Source organism: Etheostoma cragini, chromosome 22 (assembly GCF_013103735.1).
Source record: "Etheostoma cragini isolate CJK2018 chromosome 22, CSU_Ecrag_1.0, whole genome shotgun sequence".
Classification (NCBI taxonomy): domain Eukaryota; kingdom Metazoa; phylum Chordata; class Actinopteri; order Perciformes; family Percidae; genus Etheostoma; species Etheostoma cragini.
This window is the reverse complement of record NC_048428.1, coordinates 21112360-21126236: the sequence shown is the minus strand read 5'-3', so window position 1 is coordinate 21126236 and position 13877 is coordinate 21112360. Positions and strand designations below refer to the sequence as shown.

At 40.4% G+C, this 13877-nt stretch overlaps 1 protein-coding gene across 2 annotated transcripts in view; it reads right to left on the bottom strand.

Annotated features, from left to right (window-relative positions):
• The window catches only part of LOC117938319 (E3 ubiquitin-protein ligase RNF31-like), a 39064-nt gene that overhangs the window by 8990 nt on the left and 16197 nt on the right, over nucleotides 1-13877 (bottom strand). For both annotated transcript variants that reach the window (XM_034862857.1, XM_034862856.1), the window contains 20 exons: nucleotides 13216-13362; nucleotides 12044-12199; nucleotides 11876-11932; nucleotides 11306-11426; nucleotides 10885-11046; nucleotides 10641-10791; nucleotides 9902-10053; nucleotides 9388-9530; nucleotides 8323-8565; nucleotides 7274-7615; nucleotides 5499-5684; nucleotides 4431-4637; nucleotides 4085-4258; nucleotides 3886-3984; nucleotides 3335-3424; nucleotides 3056-3170; nucleotides 2135-2247; nucleotides 1095-1208; nucleotides 439-487; nucleotides 145-241 (listed from right to left, as the gene is read on the bottom strand). In XM_034862857.1, the coding sequence (XP_034718748.1) occupies nucleotides 145-241; nucleotides 439-487; nucleotides 1095-1208; nucleotides 2135-2247; nucleotides 3056-3170; nucleotides 3335-3424; nucleotides 3886-3984; nucleotides 4085-4258; nucleotides 4431-4637; nucleotides 5499-5684; nucleotides 7274-7615; nucleotides 8323-8565; nucleotides 9388-9530; nucleotides 9902-10053; nucleotides 10641-10791; nucleotides 10885-11046; nucleotides 11306-11426; nucleotides 11876-11932; nucleotides 12044-12079 (2651 nt within the window). In that variant the 5' untranslated portion in view covers nucleotides 12080-12199; nucleotides 13216-13362. The remainder of the gene's footprint in view (nucleotides 1-144; nucleotides 242-438; nucleotides 488-1094; nucleotides 1209-2134; nucleotides 2248-3055; nucleotides 3171-3334; nucleotides 3425-3885; nucleotides 3985-4084; nucleotides 4259-4430; nucleotides 4638-5498; nucleotides 5685-7273; nucleotides 7616-8322; nucleotides 8566-9387; nucleotides 9531-9901; nucleotides 10054-10640; nucleotides 10792-10884; nucleotides 11047-11305; nucleotides 11427-11875; nucleotides 11933-12043; nucleotides 12200-13215; nucleotides 13363-13877) is intronic.

Genomic DNA, 13877 nt, shown 5'->3' with positions numbered 1-13877 from the left:
TTAATAAAACCAGTGATTTTCTTGCTGCTGTTGAGGCACTGCTATTATTTCGAACACAACTGTATATATATATATATACACACACACACACACACACACACATACATAAAATGACAGTATATACAGCAGGAGTCAGTAACTCACTCGCAGAGGCCAGCTTGTCCCGGCTGGGTTTGGACCCCACACGGTGAATCAATCTGCTGACCTGCTTCATCTTTCTGCTCCATCACACAACAAGCCTCTGTCACAGAGAGGAACAGAAGTCATGTGACCGAGCTGATCAATTATGATACATGGAAATACAATGAAGGAACATACTCTTTTGTTTTGATTAACATTTGAATATAAAAGGTATTTATAGTTTCTGTTTCTTTACTTTGCGCACGATGAAAGACAAAGTTAGATGAGAAGGAATGAACAAGAGCATTTCTTTTTTACCAGTTTGAGTTCCATTAGAAGGATCTGTGTTGAACGCCACGTCGCTCCTCTGAGAAGAAAAGAGTTTATCAAGATATGTACTATTAATTTACAATCCTACAATATAAATTCATCAAATGTTTCATACTCTTACATTTATTAAAAGGTTCTAGTCTGGTCAAAAACTAAGGTTTCAATAGTTTGGAATAAGCTTGAGCTTCTGTTTCATATACAATATTTCAAGCTAAACCAGTGTCTTAAAATAAAAGTATCCTATTCTTTGCAGTTATGACAGAATTCAAAAATAGATTATATGATAATACATTTTCTATAATGTATTTCTGCTTGTATACCAATATGTAACCTCTAAAATATTGTTCTCAAGGAAGTAAAAGTTCACAAGACATATGCAAATTAGGAACGATAAAACATTGTTGTTATTGGAGCCAAAAGCCTTAACACAATTACACCCACAAATGACTACATTACATACAATTTAGAAACATCAGCTGAGAGTAACAAAGCCAAAACAAAGTTGCATTCAAGTCATAATACTGATTTCATTTACAGTAAGGTACATTCACAGCAGTGGGGGTCTTTCTAGATGCAACAACCAATAAGATAATGCAGACAATGTCTAATTTTGCAACAAACGTAAGACAAAACAGTGTCTCCACCTGCAGGAGGGCCTGTAATCTGGGTGGCTCCCAGTCTCTGAGGTAGAAGAGACAGTCCCGGGGGTGATGGGCATGTAGACCCTTGTAACTGCAGTGGGCGGTCTTACACGGCATCTGCAAGACAACAAAACAGTACAAATACAGAAGCATGTAATGATGAGGTCAAATTAATGTGAAAAACAAGCAGGTGTTTAAAGGGTAACTCCCGTACTTTTCAACCTGGACACTATTTTCCTATGTTTTTATGTATGAGTGACAACATTTTTTAAAATTGGTCCAGCAATAAGCAAGACCACTGCAGTAGAGAGCGGTGAATCAAGCTGCAATGTAATGTAATAGGCTGTCTTAGTTTGTCCATCCACTCTTCTAATAATCACCACTCTGGTTGGTTGAAATACCCCATTAATTAATTCACATGTGAAAATATGCTGGCTCAATCCAAGCTAAAAGTATTGATTGTTTCAATGGAGTCTGGTGAGTTTGGCGATGCTAAAGGGTTCTTACTCTTTAACAAAAATCCATCTTCTTTACATAATGTTGTCAGACACTTTGAAAAACCATCTGAGCCCATCAGTGGCAAAAACAGCAGTTTTAGTGGAAGTATAGGATTACATTGCAGCCCAATTTATGGCTTTTATCTACAAACCCGACGGTATGGAAACAGAATAAACTTGAAATGTAGCTAATCCACTGCTCAGTGTTGCACCAAACGTTTCCCCCTTGCATTGATTCAGGTTTTAGACTACAACAGTCAAACACTTATCTAACTGCTATATGCACATATGAGTAGAAATTATGTGACATTACCAGATATTAGCAAGGTTTCACAATTATCTTCTTTAACAATTTAATTGTTGTCTTAATTTTAATTACTTTTGGTTAATCGCAATTACTTCTGAGATAATTCAATTGTCACAGCTCTAACTTTAACAACTACTGATGTTTGTATAGCACATAAAGGAAGTGGAAGTCGACTGTAAAACGTGTGTCCTGGTGATTCAGAAGCTCAAACTGGTTATTGGTTATCCTGGTTATCTTGCCTTGTAGTAGGGGTTGTTGCAGCCGCTGCAGAACTGGTACCTGCACTGGGAGCAGCTGAAGTGCATGCAGCCGCCTTTCGTCAGCGCGTACTGGAACCTGCAGTGAGGACAGGCTGCAAGAGGACAACACATACTGGGTCATGAAATCACTCCAAACAACATATTAACAGTGGTGGAATGTAACTAAGTACATTAAATCAAGCACACATTTTGAGGTACTAGTTAACTTGAGTATTTCCATTTTCTGCAGCTAAAAGTTCTACTCCATTGCATTTTTTTTCATTTAGTTACTATTTACTTTACAGATTCGGATTTTTAATACAACATATAAATACCCAGCAGTATGTAAAGTAGTTACAATTAGCTCAAGCTTTACCACCTGCAACATTAAACACAAAAACATCAACACGCTAATTTGTACATATTGTACATTTCATGCTAATACTTTTGCACTACATCAGTAAAGTTTTTTTCTGGGTAAGATGAACTGAAACCGCATTAGATACTCTCGAGTACTATATAACTATAACAGTTTAGGCGTAGATGGAGTGGAATAAAAATATTAGGTGGAATACAATGGAAATACTAAAGTTAAGTACCAACACCTAAAATTGCGCCCAAGTGTAGTACTTGACTGGAGTAACTTTCCTCCACTGCCTATAGCAGCTCAAACTAATTTCATAATCGCAAAATATTAAAAGGAAAGTGATTCAAAATCATTAGAACATCAGAAAGGGGGATGCTCTCTAAGACTTTGGGAAAGTAGAAAAACAAAAACAAAGGATAGCTCAGTAAGAAGTCAACTCAGTGCCAATTAACCCAGAGAAAAGGACATAAATAAAAGGAGGGGTGGCTGAGGTTAACTGGTTGGTGAGATAATAAAACTGAAATGAAACTTGTGGTTAAAGTTTGCGTCCTCACTGATTCCGTTGTCTCTCAGGAAGCCGGCCAGGCCCTGTCTCTGGTACTCTGGATCATTATCCCTCTTCCACTGCTGGAACTGCTCACAGGACAGATCCTGGTGCTGGGGCTCCCACTGTGACCAGAGAAAGGGAGTCAATGTGTGTGCACAGTAAGTTCACTGAAGAGCAGCCAAAGTTTCAAGGCTAAATTCCTAAGAGGTTTTTTATTACCAAATGCAGGGTAGTTCCCTCTACATCTGATGACAAATGGTAACACATTGTACTTAAAAATACTCACAGGTTTCTTGCACTGAGCACAAAAACTCCGGCGGCAAGACGGACAGGTGACCTTCAGCTGGTCTCCATCATTAATAAACCCAGAGGTGCACTGAGGAAGGTAACAGTTATTTAGTTACGAGTTATTTACGTCTCATCCTTTGGACCAGACTTACATGTTCTGAAAGTGGAAGGAGCACACAATGGGTCATTGGCTCCTCCACTTGCAGAAAATCTTTTAATAAATATCAGTTCAAGTTGTTCCAGAGCTGAGTTTTTTAAGTGTGTGGCAGGTCATCCTTCTATTTTTGTTAAAGATATATGACAAGATTAATTAAATCCTTAATATCACCCCTTTGTACTATGTACCAGTGCCATTAAAACTGCCTGTCTTTGTCCCTTTATGCATCATGTTTTTTTCCCCATCACTTCTCCCTCTGTGTTTAATCACAGCGTCAACTCCAGCAGCCCAACAGAGCTAAAAAAACAACAACAACAACTAATAAAATAAGTAAGCAAAGCTGGGTATGTAAACTAAGACCACATAAAGTAATAGAGAAGAACATGACTCACATGACAGCACCACAGGAACTTTGGGTCTTTCATTAGAGCGTGCTCAGTCAGTTTTTTATGAAACAGGTCATACACGTCCTGCTCCAGGCAGCCACGCAACTGGAAAAACAAAACACAGAAGATTTTACTGTTAAAATTGAAAGTAAAAAAAGAACAAATTTATTATTATGTGGGTCAACAAAATCCTTTCTCTGTGTACCTGTATGTCCAGTGTGGAAAAGTAACTGTCGAGCTGTTCGGGGTCGTTGATGTCCGGCTCGCCGCAGACGGGACACACCATGTCTCGGATGTGCTTCTCTTTCACGGCGATGGTGAAGTGCTGCCCGAAGCACTCGTGGCACACGGAGCACTGACAGGACGTCAGGGACTGCATCTGGAACACGGATAGGGGGAGAAGAAGAAGAAATGAACAGCTGTGAACCAAATGTTGACCTTTGAAACTACGTGAAATAATGAGAATCAATTAGTAACAATCTGCATTTTAATGTAACAAAAATACAGTATTCATCAAGGTTGACCTTGGGGTCTGTCAGTAACTGACCCACCTTGCTGCGGGGGAAGATGCTCAGACAGATGGGGCACTCGTTGATGAGGAGCCGCTTGATGAAATCCTTGTCGTGCGACTCCTTCACAGCGTGCACTACGTCCTCCAGGGAGTAAGTGGCGTCTGGCTCTTGAAGCAACGAGAGGACGAGCTCACAGCGCCCCCAGCTGGGCAGGTCGTACAGCGCCAGCAGACGCCGGCACATCCTCTGCAAAGAGCACACAAGGACAACAGGGAGTAAATAGACTCGTTTGAGATGAACTGCGTCTCGCCTGTGAAGTTGACGAGAGCAGGCGGCAGCAGCAGGTGGGGGGGGGGGGACGACAAAAAGCTGTAGTAAAGTTGGACAGTTTTCAGCCGATTCCAGCCGCTTTCAGGCTGGACAGGAAGTGAAAAAAACACTGTGGTGCGATTCCGATTTAATAAAATATAATCGGACCCACATATCAGCTCGTACACAACCTCTAGTTGTTTTAATTATGACAGAGTAGCTCTTAAAATGTTCTACATGCGATCTGTTATCTGATTATCTGAACAGACTGTAGATGATCAGTGATGTGAACGGATTTTGTCTCTCTGACTTCTAAACATCACCATCAGCCACACAACATGTGTTCTGTACAGAATAGGTCTTTAAATCAGACAAATAGCTATAAATTCCTTCCAATTCAAAAACAATAACAAGTTTATATAAAACTACATCATGTTGAGTCAATTGGGAACCAATCAGCTGAGAAGCCGGCGTTTCCCAGCATGCTCTGGGTCCGCCTGGCTCTCGCAGTCGGTGGAAAGCCACTGCGCCGCCTGCGTCTCAGAACTGCGGCCGCCTTGCTCTCGTGAGATTTCCGTTGCCCACGTGTGCATGACGTCAGAGCAAGTCGGGATCAAGTCGGACACAAATCTAACCGGCATGCAACGGGCGCCGATCGTCGGTGAACGATCCTGCGCAGACCTGGCTCATCTCGAACGAGCCTATTGTAATAGCAAAGCCCGAAAGAGCAAAGCACGGCATCACCTTCTTTTCACTCCGTAAAGACACGCCCTCAGGTGATTTGCAGTGCATCCTAACCTGCTTGTCCGGGTGTTTGGGATCAATCGGTGGCTCGGGCTGGTCCGTCCAGATTCGCTGGTGGAAGGGCTCCAGGAGAGGGCGCTGCAGTAATGACAAAGCCCCCTTCACTTCTCCTCCACTCAGCCGCAGGGCCTCCTCACACTTCAACACGTCTCTGAAGCCCAGAGAGTGGAGCTCCTTCATCTGCAGCGACACACGGCCGAGGACGAAATTACAGTTATATGTAAAAGTACAGGACTGAAAATATACTTAAAGAAAGTCTCTTATTAGGTCAAAATATAGATGTACTGCACATTGTCTTTCTCAGAATAACTAGAGTGTTTCCCCTACCATTGTATTACCCTACCTGAAAGAATGACACAATTATATAATTATGCTGTAAATTCCTCACGTGTGAATACGATTTTGCTGTTTTAAGAGCAAAATCAAACGAGTGTGTAACTCTATAGAAGCCTATGAGACAGCATTTGCCGTTCTGTTGTATGTAATGTTTCTTCTCTTCCCACGATACACATATCACCTAAACTCAGTTTGAAAGGTTCACTGTTCTTCAAAGCAGCCTGGACTCATTAACCCGGGTCAAGAGGCTCGTAGAACACTCCTCCGTATTACACCCAACGCGTTATCTTTCAAGGTCAGAAAACCAGACAGTCTCACGCTTTTCTCCCAGCTGCAGAAAGCTGCTGCTTATCAACCTCCCTGCAGTCTCTTGTAGAGACTCTGCTCCCCCTTGTGTACTGTCCACGCATGAATACATAACTGGGATATGCATTTACACAAACCTTCATCCTGGACTTCACATCTGCCCATTGCATACACTGTATATTCTATGAAAATTTTGCATTCAACCCATCAGCCTTTTTTCTTACGCAACAGTTACTTTGCATTTACACATTTTTTTTCCTGTACTTTATTTCATATGAATGTTTAATATGTATGTTTCTTTATGTATGCACCTTTCACCAAGGCAAGTTCCACATACTTATTGTGTCAATAATCATTATGAATCATTCTGATATCAATACCAAAAATATTGTTGCAATATGCTGTAGTGGCTGCAAGTATTATCTAACAATTTTTTTTTTTAATGTAATTTTGTACTAATTAAAGAAAATAGTTGTAGCGAGCATAAGCCAAAACAGAGCTTGGTTGTGTGCACAATGTGTCTGAGAATATGTAATATAATTGGATTTTTGACTCTTGGTCAAAGAAAACAAGTAACATGTGACCATTAATTTGGACTGTGGGGAATTTTGACATTATATTCTTACATTTTTATAGGCAAAATTATAATTTTTTTAAAGAAAATAACCAGCAAACAGTTTTTGCATATTCTTTAGTCGGTTCCAGATTTCATTAAACTAAATTTTCTATTTGTCTGCTTGTGTTTAAACATGTGTGAAAGTTGCTTCTGTTTGTAAATGAAGAAAAGGTTTCGTAGAAAGCAGTGAAGGCATAGGTGGAAGACCGCCTCCATTTATAGCAGGAATATTTCTTTTTTTAACCCTCATGTTGTCCTTGGGTCAAATTGACCCACTTTCAGTTAATTTTTTTTTTTTGTCAGAAAAACTGGCCCGTTGAAATAATCACTGAAAATGTCAACATTAAAAATATCAAAAACGTTGGAGAAAACATCAAGAAAAGCACCCACAACATTGAAAAAGTGACAAAAATGTCAGAAAAAGGGATGATAATGTGTTTTCATGGTTGACAGGAAGACAACACAAGGGTTAAATGAACTGCATTTACGCGGCCATTTTGAATCATCCTACCTTAAGCTTTCTGTCTCTCAGCAGTTGTCTCACGGCTCGCTCGGTGTCTCCGCCCGCTGACAACCAGGCCAGTTTGGCCTCGGCTCTGGACAGCTTCACACCTTCACCGGGGACATTTGGGCCGCTCGTCACCCCCTCCCCTCCGTCTCTCTTCACAACGGGTAGTGTCCCAGGTTCCCCTGCTTTGTAGTTTAGCTGGACAGAAGCCGCCATGGCGCAGATTTCATCTAGCAGGTGAGGCAGCTCTGACTTCAGCCAATCGCAGGGGTTGGTGTTGCTGCCGCCGCACATGCAGATGGCCGCGTACACCTCCTCTGCACTGACGCCGAGCTTTTCTGCTTCCTACAAAGCGGAAAAAACGGGGTAAATCACCATGTTTGTTTTCTATATAACGGTCTCTCTAAGACATTTTAATACTGTGATGTTGGAACTTCCTGGTAGAGCTGAAACAACTCATTTTTTAAGAAGAAATCTCTTATTGTTCAAGCTTGTTAAAGAATTTGCTGCAATCTCTTGATATATGGTATGGCTAACTGAATTATTGGGGTTTGACGTTATTGGGTTTTAGATATTTGGAGACTTCGCCTCGAGCTTTCAGGAGATTTTATGGCAATTTTTCAAAATATGACATTTTCTGAATTAAATAACCCAGAAAATAGACAGCAGATTAATCAATAATGAAAATAATTAGCTGAGTTTAGCAATTTTAAAGTCAGACTGGTGTCTGTCTTAAGTAATTTCCCCAAGTAAAAAAAAACTTTTTTACAGTGTAAGATTAGTTATTTAAAATTTTGAAGAAAAAAAAGGAAATTGTTCTAAATCAAAATATATTTAATTTACAAGCTTACAAAACTGCAAAATGCAAATTTATAACCGTAAACTAAATATCTTTTGGTTTGTACTGGTGGTTGACCAAAAAAGCAATTTAAATAGGTCACTAGTGGCACAGGGGACAATTTGAGGCTCAATTTTTTTGCTATTTGCTGATGTTTTATACACTAAACAAATTACGTGAGAAAACAATAAGAATGTAAGATGTGTTGACCTACTCTGATCTGGTGGATGAGAAAGAGGCCGTCTTCCCTCATCATCTTCTGTCTTTTCACCTCCACGTTGACTCTGGGCTTCGGTCGGGGCCTCACACCCAGCTGGAGTTGATCTTTGGTGCTAGACGGAGTCTGCTCGAGAGACTGGGGCAGAGAAACTGCAGCTGAGTCTTTAGGTGACAGGTTGCACATCTCACACACCACGGTGGGATTGGTGTTCATGTAGGTGCAGAACTGGCACATCCACTGTGAAAGAAAGGGATGACAAAGTTATTTGTGTTAAGCAGACTTAAGCATCTAGACAAAAATTAAGTCTGAGATGCCTTAAATGAATAAAAAACACATTTTTAAGATTATAGCCTGTCTGTCAGCTGTTATTTTTTACAGCTTTTGTAGAAAAGTCCTACGTGGAGTCTTTAAACCTTGTACAATTTCTTTGTTTACAACATTGCCATATCAGTACCTTTTAAGTTGATATGGTTAACTATCAAACAAGGTTGCTTATTTCCACATCCAAATGTTACATTATCATTCATTTGGAGTGGCGTTTGTGTCCACCTGATAAATTCAGGTCCAATATTCTCTCTTTTAACTCCGTTTTTGGTCTCCAGCAATTCCTGAGGGAAAAATCTCTTTCTTTAGCTGCTAATACTCCACTATGTTCACCAGCTTGTTTCTAACTGTCTGTCTGCTGCTGAATAGGTACTATAAAGTGGCTTTTTACAGTCTTTTCTCTGAAAACAATGCTATGAGAACACAGAGTAAACCAGAAGAGTAAAGCTGCAGCCAGACAGATTAACAATGAGATGAAACTCACTATAAAGCTTCATAAAGCTAAGGGGAGAAGCAGAATCAGGGGATAATTCTCTGCAAGTTCATCACTATGAGTGACCCCCTTTCACAGTGTCACATTTGATAGATTTTTACAAAAAAAAAAACAGATTACACCTGCTTTAACTTTAAATGCAGAAATGTTTAGTATGGACCCCAAATGCTCACCGTGTTGATGTCTGGAAAATAAAAGGTTAAGAGGATAGGAAAAGGGTCGCCAGGAACAATGAGACCAACCTTTGTTCCTGAGTCAGCCAGAGATCCTGGGCTGGACAGCACTGGTGCGACAGGCGGGCGAGTGGCCAGACGAGGGCGCTCACACACCTCACAGAGGATGCTGCTGCCTTGATTCACGACTGTACAGCTCTTACACTGCCACTCTGAGGGTTCGAGCACAGACGCAAAAACTTGGTTTTATGTGTCAACACTGTATTTAGTCATTAACTCATTTTTAGATTTCTTGTTTTCATTGTTTAGAACCTTGTTGAAATATAAAGCACATTAATGGTGATGCTAAAAAAACAACAACCACGCCATTAAGATCAAAGGCGTTCTCTTACGGCAAAGTTGTATTTGTCCTTTTTTTATCCAGTTCGTCTCATCTGTTTGATTTTCCTCGGTTATGTTGTTTGCGGCGCACTTTGTTTCATTATCTGACTTTTAATCTTTTCCACCTTGTTAACAGGACTCTGGAACTTTGCGTTGAAAGGTGCAGTTTAGTTTTATTTATTTATAAAGGTTTTGGTCTCACCTGCGTTGGGAGATGTGGGAAGTGACATCGGGCTTTCTTGAGCAGTGGATGCAGGCGTAGCGAGTCGAGGCCGTTCGCAGGTCGTGCAGAGGACGGCTCGCATCTCGTTCACTGTCGTGCAATGAGCACACTCCCAGGGTGACAGAGATGGACTGGATGATGAGGATAGAAAAGTAATAACTCAACATATATGTTTACAGAGTGGTGCAATCAGAGGTATACTTTCATTTGCATGGCCACAAACAGTAATTTAATTAAAGTAATTAAATACAACAACATCAGGACAAAAGCCAAGTTAACTTATAGAACTACTTCTAACTTAGATCTATCCATTTCAGGTACTATTCAATAGTGGACTCAGTTGAAAATGTTTAACCTGCAAAAGACAAGCACTGGACAATGAATCTCTACAAGTTATTCTTTATTTTGAAATACATGACAAGACTTTTCTGGAGCAAATCATGTCTTTTGCATCCAATTCAGTATTTTGGGGGATTTTGGAGGAGTCTGGATCCGGTTTATTCATATTTTCGTCAATTAGCAGAAACCTTTCTACAATGTTCAACGAGTGCGCAGGCCAAGTGTTCAGAATCACCTTTGACTGAGTATGAAAAGACAAGTGGATGGTAAACAAATCAAACCTGTGACCTTATTAACATGACCACTGCTCTGCTCTAATTAGACCACATTGCTGCCAAAAGTGAACCTGAGAGTGAATTAAAGTACATGTTCTCCTCACCTGGACGTTTTGACTGACGTAATGATAGTTCTGTCATGTCCTTTGCGGTCAGGGTGAGAGTGGAAAAGCTTGTCACAGTTCTCACACAACCTCTGGACGCAGGTGGAGCACTGAGCGTGCACAGCAGAAATCCCACAGATGGTGCAGATCACTACAGCAACACAAAACTAAATGTTAAAAAACATAGATGTCAACAAAAGAAATTCTGCATTCCCGACAAAATGTTGTTTGTAATCTGGCACACCCTGTGTGGTTTTCTGTATTCTCTCTCTCTTGTGACTCTCTCTGGAGGGGTGGCGGTGAAAGAGGTCATCACATGCATCACAGAAATGTTGATTGTCACAAGATGGGCAGACAAGAGACGAAGGGGCGCCACACAGATTACAGTCACTCGCTGCTGAAGAGCCTGGAGAGTGAGAAAAAATATAAGATTGTGTGAGTATTTAATCATCTACAGATGTTGCTCTAAAAACATGTTCAATGCACAACAAACATATAAACTCTAACATAAAAATATGAATAAAACAGACAACATCATAGAAAATAAATCTATATTTGTGGCATCAAAATAGACAAATCCTGTTAACTGTTTATATCACACACTGCCGAAGACAGAGTCGAAGAAACCTGTAGAAAACGGTTTTATCTCGTGTTGGCTTTCTTACCCGTTGATGGTTTCAGAGGTTGCCCCCCGTGGCCCTGAGTAGGTTTAAGTGGAACCAGGGGTTGGTCTGCCTGCTGCTCCTCTCCCGGCAGGATGACCACAGTGTCACTTGCCAGCTGGTCCTGAAGAAACCAGCATCACGTTAAACCCTCTTTACACTTTCACCCGGGTGGACAGAGAAGGACAATGACACAATGGAGACAGAGGGTCCTCGTGCATCAATGCAGTAAGACTTATACCTACCTAAATTTAAGGATTTGTTTTATGTAGTTTTTCAACCGTTATTTATTTAAAAAAAAGTCATTCTTAATGTTTCCCAGAAGACATGAACACACAATTGTATATTCTTTGATTAAATTCACTGTTGGTACAATACAACATTTGTTACCACAAACTCGTAAACAGCTGATTCACTCACTGTAAAAATATGTCACATATGTTCTTTCTGTTCCTGATTTGTTGGGAAAATGTGCAAAGTTTGTAAAAAAAAAATTGCAAATGTTATGATCCTGTTTAGTGAAACCATACTGACACAGATACGAGTACACAGCCACTAACTGTTGGTACAGACCTCCTGGATGATGAATGGGATGATATCTTTGAAGCATTCTGGGTGAGGGTGGGTGCCCTAAATGAACAGAGGTATAAGACATGGAAAACAGTGACTCTCTTACACAAAAACAGCTGGACACAGATGTTTTAGGGTATTCAGATGACTGCTGACGAACAAAATACCAACCTTAATCAGCATGTCTACCTCTGTACGTAAGGTCATGACCTCCAGCGTCACCGCGGCAACTTTGGCAGTGTCCGGTTCAGTGACCTCATCGGGGAAACTGAGGCCATCTATCTGCTGATTGGTGTAACCGTAGAGATACAAGACTCGCCGGCCTCCCTGTGGAAGGAAATGGGGATTGAAAATATTTGCTCTTGATTGTTCAAGTAGCACTGAAATTGACTAATTAGTGTGAAGGTGTTCTCAAATGGGTTAGGGTTTTATCTGTCTTCATGTTTTTATTTTTAACTGTTTACACTTGGTTTTTATCTGTTTTATGAATTTTGTTGAGGAAAAGGAATAAGAGTAATACAGAGAAAGAAAGACTCGAAAGGTAACACTTTAAAGAAAAAGTGTGAATGTGGAGTGTCGAAACATCTGAAAATCGTGCAAAGACGGTCGTTAAGTAGACGTGAAAGGCAGCGCTAGATCGGCTTAATTAGTGAGAAGAAGAGTCCAAGGAGACGAGAGGTAACGTCTCTAAAAATAGAGTCGTGAAGGGTAGAGACACTGAGGGTGATCACCAAAGGTAGAAGTAACATGGACTAATTAGTGTGAAGGTTGTCTCAAATGAGTGAGGGTTTTATCTGTCGTAATGATTTATGTTTAACTGATTATACTTGTGTTTTATCTGTTTTTTTGTTTGTTTTTTAACTGATTTTGTGTAAAGCACTTTGAATTGCCCTGTTGCCGAAATGTGCTCTACAGATAAAGCTGCCTTGCCTTTCCTTCAAGAACGTGGATGACCTTTGGACTCTTTCAAAGAAATGTAGGATTTAGCAAGTTCATCATTACATAATGTAAAATATTACAAAGGAAAAATACCTCCTTATTTCTTATAAATGATAATATGAAAAGGACAAAGACCACTTTATTTCTTATAAATGATAATATGCAAAGGACAAAGCCCACTTTATTTCTTATAAATGATAATATGCAAAGGACAAAGCCCACTTTATTTCTTTAAAATAACATTTTCTCCAATAAAATCTGCCTTATTTACAACAAGAAGGTTCAAAACTCAACCTAAGTCTTACTCAAAGACGCTGTAAAGGCAGCATTACATGGACAAGTCCATGTAAAAAAGGGAAGATCTGCTCACAAATGAGTGAACCAACCGACTGACGTCTGCTCACCTTGACAGCATCCACCGTGGTTCTGAAGACCGGGTTGTTGTGCTTGACGCTCCTCCAGTACCTGGGCCTGGCGGGACTGGTCAGGTTACAGCCGTACTTCTCCAGGATACTCAAGGCCTTGACCAGTCTACTCAAAGACTCCAACACCTGAAGTAGAGACAGTATTAATGTGAGCTGTCAGTAATAACATTGGTGTTGCTGCCCCTGTAAAGTGTAGAGTAATGTTGAATCAGTGTCTGTGATTTATGAAGTGATATGAGATAGCCTTTATTATTAGACTCATGGTCCCTTAAAAATAAATTTAAGAAAAGATACAGATACACAAGACAGACACCAAGTAAATAAGACATCCACCAGTAATCCCATAAGGGGGACTGGTATAGCAAAGCACCGAACCTCGGGCCAATCAGATGTGAAATGACAGAGTTACAAGAAGAATTCAGGCAACCAATACATTTATACATCCAATTCCTCAGTAAAGAGGAGGATGGAATAACTCCTGTTTGACAGAACAATTCACTTGCACTACACCACCTAGGTTTCCTGAGTAGAAAGCGGAAACAATCATTATAAGCGACCCGCAGCTTATTGAAGCTCGCCTTTTTGTACTTGACCCACAAGGGGGGGGCAGTGTAAAAAGCAGTGGAATATGCTTTAAAGAT